Source organism: Python bivittatus, unplaced genomic scaffold, assembly GCF_059951505.1.
Source record: "Python bivittatus isolate LINGU-HERP-01145 unplaced genomic scaffold, Pbiv_v1 ctg000180_np1212, whole genome shotgun sequence".
Classification (NCBI taxonomy): domain Eukaryota; kingdom Metazoa; phylum Chordata; class Lepidosauria; order Squamata; family Pythonidae; genus Python; species Python bivittatus.
The window spans coordinates 2,871,163-2,887,534 of NW_028277047.1; the positions used below are offsets into that span (position 1 = coordinate 2,871,163).

General features: G+C 52.2%; 1 protein-coding gene across 1 annotated transcript; it reads left to right on the forward strand.

The window, feature by feature from the left end:
* The first annotated feature begins 556 nt into the window (after positions 1–556).
* EFNA4 (ephrin A4) lies at positions 557–14,737 on the forward strand. Its single transcript, XM_088137260.1, has 6 exons — positions 557–718; positions 7,812–8,110; positions 9,271–9,342; positions 10,627–10,686; positions 11,475–11,844; positions 14,227–14,737. The coding sequence occupies exons 1-5, from the start codon at positions 597–599 to the stop codon at positions 11,564–11,566; spliced, it is 645 nt and encodes a 214-aa protein (XP_087993386.1). The 5' UTR covers positions 557–596; the 3' UTR covers positions 11,567–11,844; positions 14,227–14,737.
* Positions 14,738–16,372: the final 1,635 nt, after the last annotated feature.

Genomic DNA, 16,372 nt, shown 5'->3' on the forward strand with positions numbered 1-16,372 from the left:
AGAAGGCGCCTGAGCCTTAATTACGCAAAAGGCTTCACTCTTCAATGGGACTTCTTAAAGGCTTTTATTTTCTGCGCGACCGGGCTGGATGGCTGCCCCAGCCTTTTTCTGCAGGTGGAAAGCGAAGGGCAGGTCTGGAGCCCCGGGGTTGCCAACTGACCAGGTGCTCAAACCGCCCTCCTCCCTCCTCCTCGCGCGTCTTCCCTGGCGCGGCGCAGGACGCCCGGGAGCTAAGCGCGTCCCGAGCTTGGGCCGCCCTTCCCTTCCTTCTCGGGGTGGAAGCGGCTCCTTCGAGGCAGAGGAGCAGGAGGTGGCGGAAATGTTGGCCACTCCCCCCTCCCACTCCCCCCAGTCCCTCGCGGCCAGCCGGATGAATGAACCGAGCGCGCCACGAAGGGTTAACCCCCTTCGCCCCCCGCTCCATCCTTTCCTCGAAGTTTGGCTAAAAGTTGGCTTTTTTTGGGCTCCAGCGCGGCTCCTGATTGGTGGAAAGTTGCGAGCGAGGTGGGGAGGCGGGGGCGTGGCTCCGGCGCTGCTTTTTCTCCCCTCCCGCGGCTGCTCCAGCCACCGCCAACGCTGAACCCCTTGTCGGAGCGATGCGCCCGGTTGGGGCGCTGCTGGCACTGCCCTGGGGGCTCTTCTTGCTTTGGGGCGCCCTCCTGGGCCGGCAGGTGCGGGGCCTCCGCCACACCGTCCACTGGAACGCCAGCAATCCCAGGTAGAGAAAGAAAGGGGGGGGGGACTGGGGAGGGGGCACCGCCAGGGTTCCTTCGCCCATCATCCACTTCCCGGGGGTCTTGAGTAGCCAGCGCGGTCCTTCCTCCCTCCTTTCCTTTCTCCCTTGGGAAAGAAACTTAGCTTTTCCCCCAGGCCCCTCTACGCCCTTGCACCCCAGGGAGGCCTCCTCTTCTTCCTGGCCCCGCGCATTGCTAAGACCCCCCCCAAATCCTTGCGCCCAGGAGGGGGACTGGACGCCCTTTGTCCGAGCGCAGGAAGAAAACACGACATGAAAGGAATTCCTTCCCCCCCCAAAAAAACTAGGGAGGCCCTCCCAACTTAACCCCCCCTCTTTCCCCCTCCGGGCCCGAGGCTCTACTTAAAAAAGTTTCCGAAAGTTTGTTCGCGGGAAGGAACTAGTTAAAGCGGCGGGGCGGGGGGAAAGAGGAGGAGAGCTGGGCCGGGGGCTTCTGGTGCGCCTGGCTTCCCCAGCCGGCTCCATGTTGCGCGCTCAGCATCTCCTTTGTTTGAAGGCCGCCCAGGTGCCCGCAACGCCCCCCGCCCCCCCCCCCCCCGCTTTCCTCCATTGGAGCTTTCCCTTGAGCTCACCCTTTGGGAGGCTGCGAATTTAGCCCCCGCTTCTGCTTCACGGGCAGCGAATTGGCGGGGGGGGGGGCTCCTCGGCTGGGCCACTTTTTTTTAAATTTGGCACTGGGTGAGCAGGGGCCGGGTTTGGAGGAGGCTGAGATTCGGTTTATTATTTTTTTTTGAAGGGGGGGAATAATCAGTTTCCTCTCTTGGTACCCCATGGCTTCTCTTTGCAAAATGTGCCTTTTTTGGGGCCAATCGTTCAGGCTGGCTTGTATTATTATTATTTTATTTCTCCTCCCCAATAGCTGAGTCTTCCTCCTCCTCCTCCTCCTCCTCCTCCATCATTTGATTCTTCCCATATTATTTTTCCTGTTGTTGTTATTTCAGTTTGGAATGCTTGCTTGGGGGGGGGGTTGGAAAACCTGCCCCCGAGAATGGGGACCTTTGAAGAAAGAAGTTGCATTTCTTAAAACAAACCAGGGCCATCTGAGAAATTTGCTCCAGGGGCTGGGTTGGACCAGCTTTTCCTTGGCATGAGTAATTTAAAGGTTGCGGGCCTTGCTCTTGCGTCGGAGCAAACCTGGGTTTACTTGACCCGCAAACATGCTTGAAAACGAGCAAAGGTGGAATTTGGTGCTCTGTTTCAGTTTGGTTTTTCTCCACGCCTTCCTGCTGTTTATAATCTGTAAAGAGAGTTGCAGAGGCCTTGTTTTGGGAAAAACACTCCGCATTTTTTTCTAATCCCAGCAAACCTGAGAAACAAAGAGGCGGCTCATACTTTAAAACATCAAAGATTCCTGGGGTGACCTGAGGCTGAAATGGGCGCCTGGCATCGGGGGAAAGGTCTAGTTGTTTTTAGGCGGGTGGGAACCTGGTGCCCGGATAGAAATTTGATTTTTGTGACCCCCTTTTTTGTCTCCTGCGAGGGGCCCACCCAGGTAGGTGTGGGGGAGGCGTGTGTGAAAGGAGAGAGGTGGGTGAGTTACTGGGAAACACATTCCAGGGTGTTTTTGCTGTGCTCAGCGTGGGAGCAAGTTAGCTGGCACTTGAGGCCTACTTAAAGCCACACTAGCAGGACTGGGAAGAGCTCTCCAACAACTCCAGCTGCTTCTCTAGGGAGGGGTTGGCAGGTGAAAACTCCCAAAGCGGTTTGCTCCTCATTGCACAACGTAGCTCCCTTCCCCGCACCTAGAAATCTAGTATCTCAGGGAGAAGGCCTCCAATCCCCTCTTTTCCTTGCGATGTCAGCTTTCTCGATACAGTTGGGGTTTGCTTTTGAAGCCGTCTGGTACGTGCGTGTGTTTCTATTTACGCTCATTTATCTGTCACCTTGATCCAAGCAAGGCGCTAAGCAGCTTGTAACTGAAGGCAAACATTGAAGTCGAAACATGGTTCCAAACAAAGGCAGACAGTAAAAGAGAAACGTGGCTCAAAACAGTCGAATGGAAACGTTAAAAGAAAAGCAGGCAACAGAATGGAAACATTGAAAGAAAAACATGGTTCGAAACAATAAAATGCAAATGTGAAATCCTTGGGTGCGTTAACCAAGTTTGTGGTTGTATCTGGGACGGTAAAGTTACAAGCTCCAGGTTCTGCTCATCCAGTCTTTTCTTCCAAGCAGCGTTGCAAGGAACAGTCTTGCCCCCCAGAAGTCCTTGTGGGCGCCGGAGGAAAAGGCCATAAATTTGTACACGGTTTTCTGCCCGCGATTGGGAGGCGAAGGGAAGCAAAGGGCAGCCAAGGTGTACGGGAACCTCTCCCTGCGTTTCAGTTTGTTTATTTGCTCTGCTGGGAAGCACAACGTGGCCTTGGGACTGTGGCAGATATCCCGTGGAGCTTGTTTTCCAGTTTGCAAAAAAGGGGGGGGAAGCGACCTTCTCTGGAGTCCCCGCGGGCAGAAGAGCGAGGGGCTTTTTTTCAAGGTTGCACACAGCTTTGGCAAGCAAGTGAATGCTGGCAGAGAAGCCCCCCCCACTTTTCTAATTTCTTCCTCTCCGTTTGCCCCCGTGCCCAAAGCTTGTTAGCATGCCTTTGGATTTCAACCCGCCCGAACTCGGCAAGGACTCCTGCGTCCCTTTGCAGCCTGGAGTTAAAGCTGTCCGTCATGTTTTCCCTTCTCTGGCTGGGCCCCGGTCAGTCGAAACTTTTGCAGAGCGAGTTGCCCGGTGGAGTGTGACCTCGAGTAATGGGGGAGCTGCTCGCCGCCCGACCAGATGGCCCTGGCCTTTCTGCTCCACGCGGGCATCGGAAACCAGCTTTCCAGCAGTGAAGACGCAGCTCTGCCACCGAGAAGCCTTGCAGCTTCTCGCAGATGTCAGCTTGCCAGAAAGGAAGCTTTGGGGCCGCATCTGTGGTTTAGGATCAATGTTTGACGTTGTCCACGTCAGATTCCAGATGTGCGGATGACGTTTGGGCAGTCTGGCTCCAGAGGTGCGAGACCTGGAGCTTGCTCTTTGTCACAGCTAGTCTGGCATGATACGTCAGTGTCTAAATCAGCGTTTTTCAACCTTGGCAACTTTAAGAAGTGTGGACCAACTCCCAGAATTCTGGGGGTTGAAGTCCGCCCCATACTGGTTGGGGAATTCTGGGAGTTAAAGTCTGCCCCCTGCTGGTTGGGGAATTCTGGGGGTTGAAGTCCCCCCCTTGCTGGCTGGGGAATTCTGGAGGTTGAAGTCGCCCCTTGCTGGCTGGGGAATTCGGGGGGTTGAAGTCCGCCCCTTGCTGGCTGGGGAATTCTGGGGGTTGAAGTCCGCCCCTTGCTGGCTGGGGAATTCTGGGGGTTGAAGTCCGCCCCTTGCTGGCTGGGGAATTCTGGGGGTTGAAGTCCGCCCTTCTTAAAGTTGCTGAGGTTGAGAAACACTGCTCCAAATCATGGCTCAACGCAGCCGCCGTGCAGTTTGGGGCTTTCGGGTTGCGTCTTCCTGTGATCCTCCTTGTTCCCTGGAGAATCAGCCGCCAACATCTCCCTGTTCGTATTTACAGTGGCTTTTGAAACCCAAAGCACCCTGACAAGACTGCACACGTTGCAGCTTTGGAAACGGAGCCGATTTTGGATGGCGCGTCTCTAACGCAGCCCCGTGTCTTGTCTTTGGGGGGTGATGGACGAACCCGGTTCCTAAGTCGAGAAGGGGCGAGGCTGGAAGCCGTGCCTCGGAGGCGAAGCGTCCATTAGGCGAGATGGTTTCTCACGTCCGTTTAAAGAGATCTCATTATTTGCCTGCCTTTTGGACTTCGCTCTGCGGTCCGGGCTTAATCTGCGCTCTGGCTGTTTGGCCGTTTAGTCATCGTAGTTTTGTTATTGTTATTATTTTAATTTGGGCAAGACGTTAGAAGCCTTTTTAGAAAGAGAGAAAGAGGTTGATTCAACTTGCCGGCGCCGGGGAAAGGTGTTAATCTCAGCGAAAGCCCAGCCCTGCTTTCTAAGCCGCAAAACTTGAAGCAGAAATGCTAGGATTCGACGGAGTTCTTTTGATCACGTGCAGAGTGTGGCTGGCAAGTCAGCTTCAGATGGGTGGCCTTTGGGTTTCCCTAGACCAGAATGAATAACACTAAAGCAACTCTTTGAAGGGATTCTGCAAATAGGTTGCTTTTAGGTAAGACCCCAATTTGTGTCCTGTTAATATATTTCTATCTGACACACACACACACACACACACACACACACACACACACACCCCAACAGCTTTTTCTTCCTCCAACTACTTGAAAGAGCTTTTACGGCTTATAAAGTTAACTTCAAAATCCCCGTGTGTCAATATTTGACTCCATTCATTTGGTCCTCTCCAAACGCCTCTTTGGTTCACGAGCGAGCCCAACTAAAGGTAGATTTTTCTCATTCTTGTTCCAGTTAATTTTCAAGGAATTAAGTGTGGACTGGCTCATTGGGGGGAAATTTAAATACTGGATCAAATCCAGAACTTTCCTACAGTGATATTAAAGCCGAGCCAGAAGAGTCTTGAATTCTTTGCTCAGGTACCTGATCTTGTTTTCGTCCTTCCCATCTCAAAATAGGTTATTGGCATTTCTAGCTATTTGAGTGATTATTATTAGAATTAATAATGATTAGAATAATTCTTCTAATTCCAGCTGTGGCTTTCTCCACCCTGTGGCCCGCTTCCGCTTAATCTCGTTTCTTGTGCAACGGGCACATGTTTGCGCATCGTTCTTCAAAGCCAGTGGGCCGGTTCCCGGGCCACACCAAAACGCAGGGCTGAGAAAATAATTGTTTCCATTTCTTTTGTGTTAATCTGACCGATTTAGCAAAGGAGGACCCATTCATAGCGCGATAGTTGCGATCCATCTGGGGGACGGCAAGCTTTGGGGAATAAAAACCGAGTCCTATTTGAAGGAACAAGATCGGTTGAGCCTAAAAATCTGAAGGCCCTGGGAAAAAACACAGGGGAGGAATAAGCAGCAAATAGGGCAAAAGCAGTTTTTCCTCTCTCCGGTTTTTATGCTTTATTTTTTTTCCCTGCGTTTTTCCAATTTTTCCCACTGGGTTTCTCTGGTGTCACCTGGAAACTGAAAGGCTGAGTGAGGTCCCAAAGATATACAGCGGATTGCACATCTTAGCCCTTTAGAAATTTGGGCTAAGTTTTTTAAAAAGGGTTTTTTTTCTGTGTTGCAATTCTTGAGGGCAGGAAGAGATTGAACTTCCGTGGAAAGGAGGACCATTTCGGCTGCACTGCAGGAGAAATTTGGGTGCAGAGACAAGGAGGTTTCCTGTTTTTGGACTACGGCTCCCATCTTGTCTTCATTGGCTGTGCAGGCTGGGTTTGGGGGGAATTTCAGCCTGCGATCAACAGGCACTCTGCCACTCAACGTGATTAAGCAGAGGGTGGAAATCCTCTTTTTTGGGCCCTCTCGTGTTGCCTTTTCTCGCTCAGATGAAGACATGAAATCATTTAGAGATCTGTAGTGGTGATGAGATGCTGCGAAGGCTACCTGCCCTCCGCAGTTTTTCAATTCCCCTCCAATTTTCTTTAGCCCCAAGTTTAAAAACCCACACAAAAATGGATGTCCGCAAATGGGTCCTTCAAAACAGCTTCTCTCACCAGCTGCGTCGCCAGTGCTGCCCCTGGAAAGCTGGATGGAAACCAATTCTCGGGTCTCCGGCCGACAGCAATGGTCAGCGATGCTCGCCTGGAAGAGCTGTTGTTCGCCATAGGCGAGAGGTTGAACACCCTGCTTTTCTCAATGAAGCCCTGGGGGGGGATGTAGTGGGATGCTAAACCATTTCTTGATATTGACCCCTGCCAAATCTACATTTTCCCCTGTTTGGAAGCCCCGATCGATCCTGTTTGGAAAAACCCAGTTCCCATGCTGGTTTTTGGACAGCTGGCTAGTGGCAACCACGTTCCCCACCAATGGCTAATAGCTAGGCCGGGATCAAGTGGGGAGGGGGCTTTGTTGCTAGGCCAGGCTCACAGCTCACAACCCTGAGGCCTCTTTCTCGACCCCCTTTTTCTTGCGGGCCCTTGAATGAATCGGAGCTGGTATCTGGATGGGACAGCTGGATCTGGGCGGTGGGTGGGTAGGAAAGGGGGGCACTTTCTCTAGGGCCCAGACTCTGGATTTGGTGGAAAAAAACTCAGTGGGGAGACAGAAGGGTCTTCAAGCTTGTTGGAGGCAGAGGGGAGCTGAGGGTTGTTAATTGCTCAAGCCTCTCCCTAGAGCAACGTAGGAAGAACATTCGGACAACTTTATGCCAGCCAGCAAAGCTGGGGAAAGTTGGCTTGATCAGAAAGACCTGTTAGTAAAAACACTCAAGAGGATCAATGCTGGGCGAGGCCCAGTAGCATGTCATAAGATATAAATTCATAATTAAAGGCTGCGGCAAGAACCCTGGCTTCTGCCCACAGAAAGAGGAGATCCATGGCTTCTCTGGATGAGTTGCCGATGCGGCCTGAGCTCGTTCTAATCAGCGTCCAGGGAAGAGCTTTTTATTTTAGCAAAACTAAAGGAGTCTGCCTGTTGCTTCCCTGTTTGAGGGTGTGCTCTGCCGTGTAAAGGTGGGAGTGGATGAGTTGAGAAGGAGTCTACCTGTTGCTTCCCTGTTTGAGAACTTGCTCTCGTTTAAAGGTGAGATAAGTAGGTGGATAAGTAGAAAAGGAGTCTACCTGTTGCTTTCCTGCTTGGGTGTTTGCTCTAAAGGTGAGAGTGGGTGAGTTGAGAAGGAGTAGTCTAACTGTTGCTCCCCTGCTTGAGAACTTGTTTAAGGTGAGATAAGTAGGTGGATAAGGCGGATAAGTACAAAAGGAGTCTGCCTGTTGCTTCCCTGTTTGAGTGACTGCTCTGTCCTTCTCCTTAGAAGATAAGGCTGGATAAGCCTCTGCAAGACGCTGCGTGAGATGAACTGAGACGAATTTTGCCCCAGGACGTGTGGAAGAGAGAAATCTCTTCGTCCCAGCATCTCCGGAGCATTTTGAGCCGCGGGATCTGGATTTTCGATGAGTCCGGGTCTCCCGCTTGGAATCACGAGCTGTTTCTCTTTTCCGCTCCAGGTTCTTTGACTCAGATGGAGGCTACGCCATTCAGGTGTCCATCAATGACTATTTGGACATTTACTGTCCCCATTACGAACGGCCGTTGGCCGCGGGAAACCCGGAAGCCTTCGCCTTGTTCATGGTCGACGCCGAAGGCTACCGCGGGTGCTACGAAACGCCGGGAGCTTTCAAGCGCTGGGAATGCAACCGCCCGTACGCTCCCTACGGACCCGTCCGCTTCTCGGAGAAAATCCAGAGGTTCACCCCGTTCTCGCTGGGCTTCGAGTTTCAGGCCGGCCATGAATATTACTACATCTGTGAGTCGAAGAGGAGGAGCGCGTGAGATTGTGCCTCTGGCCGTAATAATTTAAGAAGCAGCTAAGTTGGTGGGAAGAATGCAAGAAAATTTCTTTTTCTTATGTATTGGATGGATCCCTTAAGCTCGAGGTGGTATATAGAACAGACCCACCGCACCCCTTTTAGCCTAACAACAACCCTGCGGGGTAGGCTGGGTTGAGAAATCAGGATTGATCCCTTGGCGGCGGAGAGTAACTTAGACTTCCTCTGTCCTTGGCCCAGATGTTCACTGCCCTTTGGAGCACCCCGTTTCTCTGATCGGAGGACACAGGTTTGCAACGCGCCCCGAAATATCCTCATGGCTGCTTTTCCAACCCGTGGCTTCTTTTTCCCCGCCGGCAGGCTCGCTAACATTCCAGTCTTTGCTCCTCTGATCCAAAGCCGCCCTCCCGAATTTGATACGCTGCATTAAAAAGCGAAAATCAGAAATAGAAACACGCAAAGAGAGTCATGGCTCCTGCGGGTTGTGCCGTCCGGCCTTAATCATCACGCCTTTGGGGCGAGTTTATTGAAATAAATACGCCTGTTAGCGCGGCTCGGTTGCCACGCCGAGCGAGGAGGGAGATGTTAGATTTTGGTGACGCAAAGTTGCATTTCGATGTTCTCGGATCCCGGACGGCGAAGGTGGACCAGGGCCTTTTATTAAGCGGTGCATAGCTGATGGGGTGATGACTATTATTATGGTCTGCAATGCATTAGGAAAAAAATGTGATTTGATGAACCAGCTTCTCCTGGGCTAAGAAGGGATCCCGTGCCCGCCTTATCGGGTACCGTTTGAGCAGATTAATCGGCTGATTGGAAAATGGGTGCGAGCCCGCCATAAATTCCAGATGTTAAGTATGGCTGGTATCCAGCCCTTGTATCCCTCAATGTGGTGGTTAGCTGAGTTAGGACCGCTCAACCAAGCCCAAGCCCCTTATCCGCCATCCTTCTGGGTCGCACCGCTGGGCCACCGAGCTACAAATCCTTTTTTAATGAAACTTCTGCCCAACCGTTGCGAGGGCCGGGGAGGCGTTGCTGCTTTTCCCGATGGCTGGCTTTTTAATTTTGTGGGGCTGGGGGGCCCAACTTGGACGTCTGACCTTCTGCCCACTGTCCTTGCTATCTCTCTTCCCAACAGCTGTTCCTCTGTCGGAGAGTCCCGGACAGTGTTTGAAGCTACGAGTTTTTGTCTGCTGCAAAGCCGCCACCAGTAAGTCGGTCTGCCCGTCCTGCTGAGGGGGGTCCGTGATCGGGGGTCCGTGATTGGGGGTCCGTGAAAAAATAAATTCCTCAAAAGATCCAGATCTGATCCTCGGCGTGGCTGAGAACTTGGGGGAAACCCCGTATCCGAAATGATGGAGAGGCTAAGCGTGCTTAATTGGGCACCTTCCAGATCCGTTGGACTACAGCTTCCATAAATGGCCTGGCTGCCTGGGGATGGTGGGAGTTGTGATCCAAATACCCCTGGTGGGGTTGCTAGATTGGTGAGGATAGGCTGTATTCAGTGAGTTGGACTAAGGATCTGGCTGATACACGTTCGGAATGTAAGGCCTCCCTCAACACCATGAGGACTAGAGCCCTTTTTTTGTTTTAAATTAGTCCTGGCTCAGGGTCAGAGTTTGAGATGCAGCTCTACTTAGCAGGGCTGGGCACAATGTCAACTGCCAGTCTCGAATGTTTGAGCAAGCACTGAAAGGGACAAGAATAAATGAAGAAGGCAAGCAAAATAAGCACGCGAGCCGAGTTGAAAGTGGGTTCGAATCCAGCCTGAAATGATACAGTGATTTATAACCAGGGTATCCACATCGTGGCTGCATTGGGGCTGTGTCCACACTAAGTGTTCATCTTGGTGTGGCTTTCATGAAGGTCCTTAGGGTATTCTGGAAACTGCACCAGTTTTGTTACTTTAGAGCAATGTTTCTCAACCTTGGGAACTTTAAGATGGGTGGATTTCAACTTCCAGAATTCCCCAGCCAGCTGGGCTGGCTGGGGAATTCTGGGAGTTGAAGTCCACCCATCTTAAAGTTCCCAAGGTTGAGAAACACTGCTTCAGAGGGCAATCTGTTGTGCAAAGCCAGAGAAATATTTGTTACCTTCATTCAAGGGGGACGCACATGAAGGGGGTTGTGTGAATACAATTAAAGTTCAGCAAATCTTATTTAATAGGCTCTTTTTGGAGTGGGTACCGGATTTCCAGCTTCTGAACATCCATTAAATACCGAAAGAGATCTTTGCAGCGATTTCCATCTTGCCAGTGAGGTTTTTTAGATTATTTGAAACGTCGTAAAATGAACCTAAGTGGAACTCCCTTGCCTGGATGACTTCAGATGAGATGGACGTGTTTTATTTTGGGCAAAACGTTTGTCTCTATCCTCCAGAATCAAACAGAGGCCTGTAAACATGAAGCTTGATGTGCAGTTTTTGAGGCTGTGCGTGGGGGAAGAGGAAAGGGGACCACTCTGTGCTTTCTGCCTTATCCCTCTTTCCTTTCTAGCCACAGACCCTGTGACAGAGGCACCCAAATCTCAGCCACGCGGGAGAGGCGGTCCAGAGAGTGAGTTTGGGGAATATGGGTGTTTTAGATCAAGGAAAACAAAAATAGCATATTAAAGAGTAATGGGCAAATCCTTAATGAATTAAAAAAAAAAGTCTAATCTGGAAGTCTGTGAGTCCCAATCGAAAGAAGCAGGGTGCATTTCATAAAAGGTCTGCTTGTGTGTATAGGTGTGAATGCTCTGTAACTGGGCTCTGGTAGCTTAGTAGAACCTCCCTGCCTAGGTGCAGTCTACCTTGCTGCTCAGCCCAGCCACAAAGGAGGATGGTTTTCTGGTCTGTGCGCTTTACCATCCTCTTGGGGAGGCCTGCAAACGACCCATCTCTTGCCAGTCGGTGCCAGACACCCAGGTGTGCAACTTCCATCCTCCAAGCATCTGTTCAAGTTTCATCTTGCGCGATCGTCTCTATGGATTTTCCGGTCGCCTCTGGCGATCGGGCTGACGTTTTTTAGGAGCGTGGCGGGATTCGTGGCTTCGTCTGCCGAAACGCTCCACGAGTACAGATTCGGACTGGGATTGCCATGGGATGAACCCCTGCCCGGTTTCTAGGCGTGCCTCCCGTTCCAATCCCGGTGTGCGTTGGCCCTGTGCGAGGGGTGCTTGTCTCGTTGAGCGGGGAATGAATGCCGAGGGATGGGGGGCACCCCAAAACTTTCAGGAAATGTTGCAAAAATGATTCGGAAAGATCTAGGGGGAAATGGGGAAGTAACTCCAGTTTTCGTGCGGGTGAACCCCAGCATTCTCAGCACTCAGTTTCCTTCCTTTTTTTTCCCCCTTCGGCCCCAAGAAGCCGTGGTCGTCCGTGGACACGGTTCTGCCCCGATGCAGCTCGGCGTGGCCTGCCTGGCACTCGTGGTGCTACCCTTCCTGTGGCTCTGACCGCGGGGAATCCGGATTACGAGCTCCCCTGAGACTCAGGGCGGGCAGAGAGCGCTGGCAGAGTGATTCCTCCACCCCACTGCTATCCCCGTGGCAAAGATGCTGATTCACCACTTGGCACTTTAGACCTGGCCGGGGACCCCCCTCCGATTCTCCTTCCACCCCAAAGCTGCTTCTTGGACAGCGTTCCCGGCTGCCGAAGGACCAGGATGTGCCTCTTCAATCCGGGACGCTCATCCCTGCTCCCGTTCAGACTCCGGAGGACCTTCAGTGGGAGCGTAAGTCTTGGGAAAGAGGGAGGGAGGGCTCCTTGGAGGTCATTTAGTCCAGCCCCCAAGTTGGAGGTCCAACCAGCCTCCCTGGCTGATGTTGCTTTCCTACCACCCAGCAAACCCCTTTGAGAGTCTGTTCGCTAGCAAGGCGTTCCCACCCGTCTTTAGCCAGAATCAAACTCTGATTTAAGGGAGCTCTGCTCACCAAACTGGCACGGGACGACCAGAGACTCCCCTCTCCTTGGTTGGCATTAGCTCTAAGTCGAGCTTCCTTAAACACCGTCGCCTTCCATTAAAACAAAACTAGTCCCCACGTTTTGAGTCTCTCCTCTCCCCCTCGTTTGGCAGAGCTGCTTTGACAGCGTTGCCGGAAAAAGCAGAATGTAAATAAGTTTTTTAAAAAAGTACAAAACCCTAAATTAAACATAGAGGGGAGCCGATCGCATCTGCGTGCCCTCCTTCCACCCAGAGCCAGATGCTAGACAAGGCAGAGCTCTGATCCGTCTGCCCCCTTTTTCCTCTTTTCTATTTAGGCTGCAAGGATAAAAAGGATGACTTTGCTGTTTAAGTGAAGAAAAGATTTCACCATTTTTTTTTTTTCCAACGGAGAGTCTAAATTCTCCCAAAAAAGAAAAATCCAGCCAGCTAGCCACGCCCACTGACAGAGGACTCCATTCTGTTCCCTCAACTAATCTGTTGGGATCTTATGGATCCAGAACACACCCCGATCACATAGGGCCGTTTTGGAGATCTCTCTAAGCCGCTTCACGTTATTACAGGGAGACCTCGCTTAGTGACGGTCATTGGGACCGGCAACTGTCACTAACCGGCGCGATCGTAAAGCACGACGCCACGTCACCACGCCGACTTAAGATGGCGGTTCTGGCACTTTGGGTCGCTGGTATTAAGTGAATCCCGCGTGGTCATTAAGTGCGATGTCACGTGGTCGCCATTTGCAAGCTCCTGCCGGCTTCCCCATTGACTTTGCTTGTAGGAAGCCGGCAAAAAAGGTTGCAAATGGTGATCACGTGACCGTGGGACGCTGCGACTGTCATAATTGTACGCTGGACGCCAAACGCCCAAATCATGATTGCGTGACTGCAGGGACAACCAGAACCTTAAGGACTAGTTGTAAGTCCCCCTCGTTTAGCACCGTCGTAACTTTGAACCGTCGCTGAACGAGTGGTCATTAAGCGAGGACTACCTGTAATGTATGGGACTAATGGGCCGCCCAAAGACCAGCCCTAACCTCTGGAGCTGAGAAATAAAAGGCACAATAATCATAATAAAAAAAAAAGAACTTGGAGCTAATCACAAAACGGCCACAGTTGTCCGTTTGCTATCAAAGGCCACCGAAGTTGGAAGGGAGAAGGCAGAAAATTACAGAACAAATTGGGTAATCTGTCGAGGCCGAGCCGAAATCAAATAACAGACCCGTGAAAATGTCAGAAGTCAATATGAAGAAATGGAAGGAAGGGGGACCAGCGGTGTCAGCAAAGGGCGATGCTGAAAACAACAGCCCTGAGAATTGGGCAGAGAATATCTATACATATTAAGAATGCGGAGAAAATTCATTTGGGTCACTGCAAGTCTGTTCACTTCGTCCCCTGGTTTTCGAGGCAAACATAAATTCATTTCTCCACTGCTTGCCTGCCTTTTTTTTTTATTCCAGATCTGGCACTGCGAGCTCGCCTCTTCGAAACCAGGGGCGAAAATCGGTTGGAGGGTTGTGTGTGCAACTGGAAGGGGAGGCCTGGCCCCCCAAAGATGTCTGTTAAAAAGGGCACCAAAAATTGCCTCTCTCGGGAGGCACGCACACGGATTTGCAAACGATCTTTTTGAGGGAAGGGAGCGAAGGCGTAAAGCGGGACCCAGGAATGGGAGGGCACGGAAATTGGGGAGGTGGGAAGAGGAGAGCGATTCGGCGCGGACCCGCGTTGGAGAGATTTGCTCATCGTTGCAGAAGAATTGAGCGCGGAGTGCAAATCCTCGTGTTGAAGGTGACGGAGTGGCAGAATCGTGGAACAATCGCTAAGGTGCCCCGGCTAAAAACTGGAAAGGCCGTGGGGAAGAACAGGACAGCTGAACAGGGTCGATCGCTGTTGGGTCTTCGTGTCTCTCAACCTTGGGGACTTTAAGAGGAGTGGACTTCAACTCCCAGAATTCCCCAGCCAGCCAGGCTGGCTGGGGAATTCTGGGAGTTGAAGTCCACCCCTCTTAAAGTCCCCAAGGTTGTGAAACACTGCTCTAAGCTCTGAACTTTGGTGCTCAAAATTAGAACCAACTTTGATGCTCCACCACCGCCCCGCCCGGCTCGTTCACATTTCTGCATGCCAAGAGCTCTGCCCGACTTGCTTGTCACAAGCTCTCTCCGTCTTTCCTCTCCAGGCATCGTATCTTCGTTCCCGCCGGATGTCGAAGCTGTGCTTTCTGCGCCGGGGACCGGATTGAGACCCTGGCTTCCTCCCCTCCCCGAAAAGAAAATTCAGATCGGAGTTTCTTCCAGGCTCCCGCTGAAGTCGGTCTCCAGGACCGGACGCCAAAGATAGGAGACTTTTCCCCCACCCTGCCCGTCCCCATTTGCCATCTCTGATGACCTAAAATGTTGCTGCTTGAACGGAGGAGGTTGGCTCTTCTCCCCCCCTCAAATTTCCTCCTTTGGGTGGTCTTTGAGCCCTGTGTTCCTCCCAGCCCCCCCCAAAAACATCTGGACCATGTCAGCCTCTCAGCCCTTTCTGTTCTCGACGAGAACGACCCTCACGATGGACATCTCCGTTTTCATCTTCTGTGAAGATACCCACTTCCCGTAGCTGGCGCTGCTCTTGTTTTTAAATTCGGTGGTCCTCCCGCTGATCCCTCGATCGTCGGCGATGGAGCCGAGCAATAAATCCATTTTTAGAAATGCTGTTCCTTGTTTTTTTACGCCCGGGCGTCCTTCTCCTCCTTCTCGTCGTCCCCCCCCGTCCTTGAAAGAAAAAGCTGGGAAATGTGTAGGGAGGCGGGGAGAGGAAAAATGTTGGGGGGAGTGTAGTGGTGGGAAGGAGGATGACGTTGAGAACTGTAGATGAGCGTTTGCACCATCTTCGCTTTTTGGCCCAGGGCAGAGGTGGATCCGTGGCAGGCTGGACCTCCGAGCGTCCATGCTGGGTTTGTTGGGATTGAAGGGGTTTGTCTCCCTAACAAATTTTTCCCTTCCTCCTTTGGAAGAACCCAGCAGATCGGCGAGCGAGATGGGGACATTCCACCCAATTCTTCCCCTTCGTGGTCGCCGGCCTCTCGCCCCAACGGGGGTGTCTGTAAAATAGCAAAATCAGACTCGGGGGCATTGCCCCCTCTACTGCGGTTGGATTTTCGAGCAGGGGCCCGGCCCGGCAGGGCCTGGCTTGGAAATACCGAGGCGAGTCTTATAGAAACAAAATGCGACGGTTTACGATTCGGTGCGCTTCCCCCGCCCGTCCGCCCCCGTTCTGCTCGCCTTGTTTCCTCCAGCCCTCGCTCGGCTCCGCGACCTTCGAGGCGGCTCGGATTAATTGCAGTGTTTGATATTGAGATGTCGGGAAAATGTCACAATGGAAGTTTTAATTACAGATTGCCTGCCAGCAATTAGCGTGGATGGCGCGAAAGCCAGGTCTAGCTGCGATGCCAGTGCTGTGGCAACCGCCAGACCCTTCGCCTTTCCCAAGTCGCTCCGGGGATCTTTCTTGGGGAGTGTGGGGTGCAGCTAGAGAGGCCATCCCTATTTCTCCTGTCGGGAAAAAAAAAACGAGGACAGGAAACAGGGAAAGCAGGACTTTTCCTATCCATAAAATAACCTGCGGAGCAAAATTCATGGGAATTTTGGAATCGATGTGTTGTGTTCAAAAAAAAAAAAGTAAAATTCTGTCTCGAGTGCTTTCAAGTCTGGTTTGCTCGCAAGCCTGAAAGAACAGGTTACTAGTCCTTATTGTGGCAAAGAAAACGAGCGGGGTGCAGAGCACCCAGAAATTGGGGGGGGACTGTAAATCGCATGCCTCTGCATTCTGCACAGGGAGCAAAGCCAGAACAAACCGGGAGAAGCGATGCGTCGCTTTCTCTGCAGACTGCAGGATTTTGCGTGTTAAATCCCAATTGGATCCTGCAAAAAGCACATTTTGCCACAGGAATCCACTGTGCCCATCTTGTCTTAATTCGGGCGGGCTTCTCCCCCGGCAGGAAGCCCCGCGTTTAACGCGGACTCTTCCGATGGTCGTGTCTGGAGACCCTCGATTGGACTGGAACGATCGGATGGGAGGGGAAGCCGAGAAGCCATTGTTCGTCCCTGCATACACGCAGCGGTGGGGTGACAGTGCCGTGGCCCGCCCTCGGCGCCGAATTCCGTGACGCCCCTTCCTGCCCTCCCCAATTGCCAGATGCGTCCCCCGACACCCCTCCCCGAGCCTTCCGCACAGCACGGCGTCACTGCCTGATGGTTATGGCTTTTGGTCCGTCCGTGGACCTAAACAAAGCAATCAGAGCGATACCTCTCCTCCCACCTGGGTCGCAAATTGGGGTAGCC

What these genes read in the sequence shown, in the direction of transcription:
- EFNA4 (XM_088137260.1), top strand. Translation starts at nt 597, where the DNA reads ATGCGCCCGGTTGGGGCGCTGCTGGCACTGCCCTGGGGGCTCTTCTTG. An exon ending in CCATGAATATTACTACATCT is followed by an intron (nt 8,111 to 9,270) that starts GTGAGTCGAAGA and finishes TCTTCCCAACAG; the next exon opens with CTGTTCCTCTGTCGGAGAGT. An exon ending in CTGCTGCAAAGCCGCCACCA is followed by an intron (nt 9,343 to 10,626) that starts GTAAGTCGGTCT and finishes TTTCCTTTCTAG; the next exon opens with CCACAGACCCTGTGACAGAG.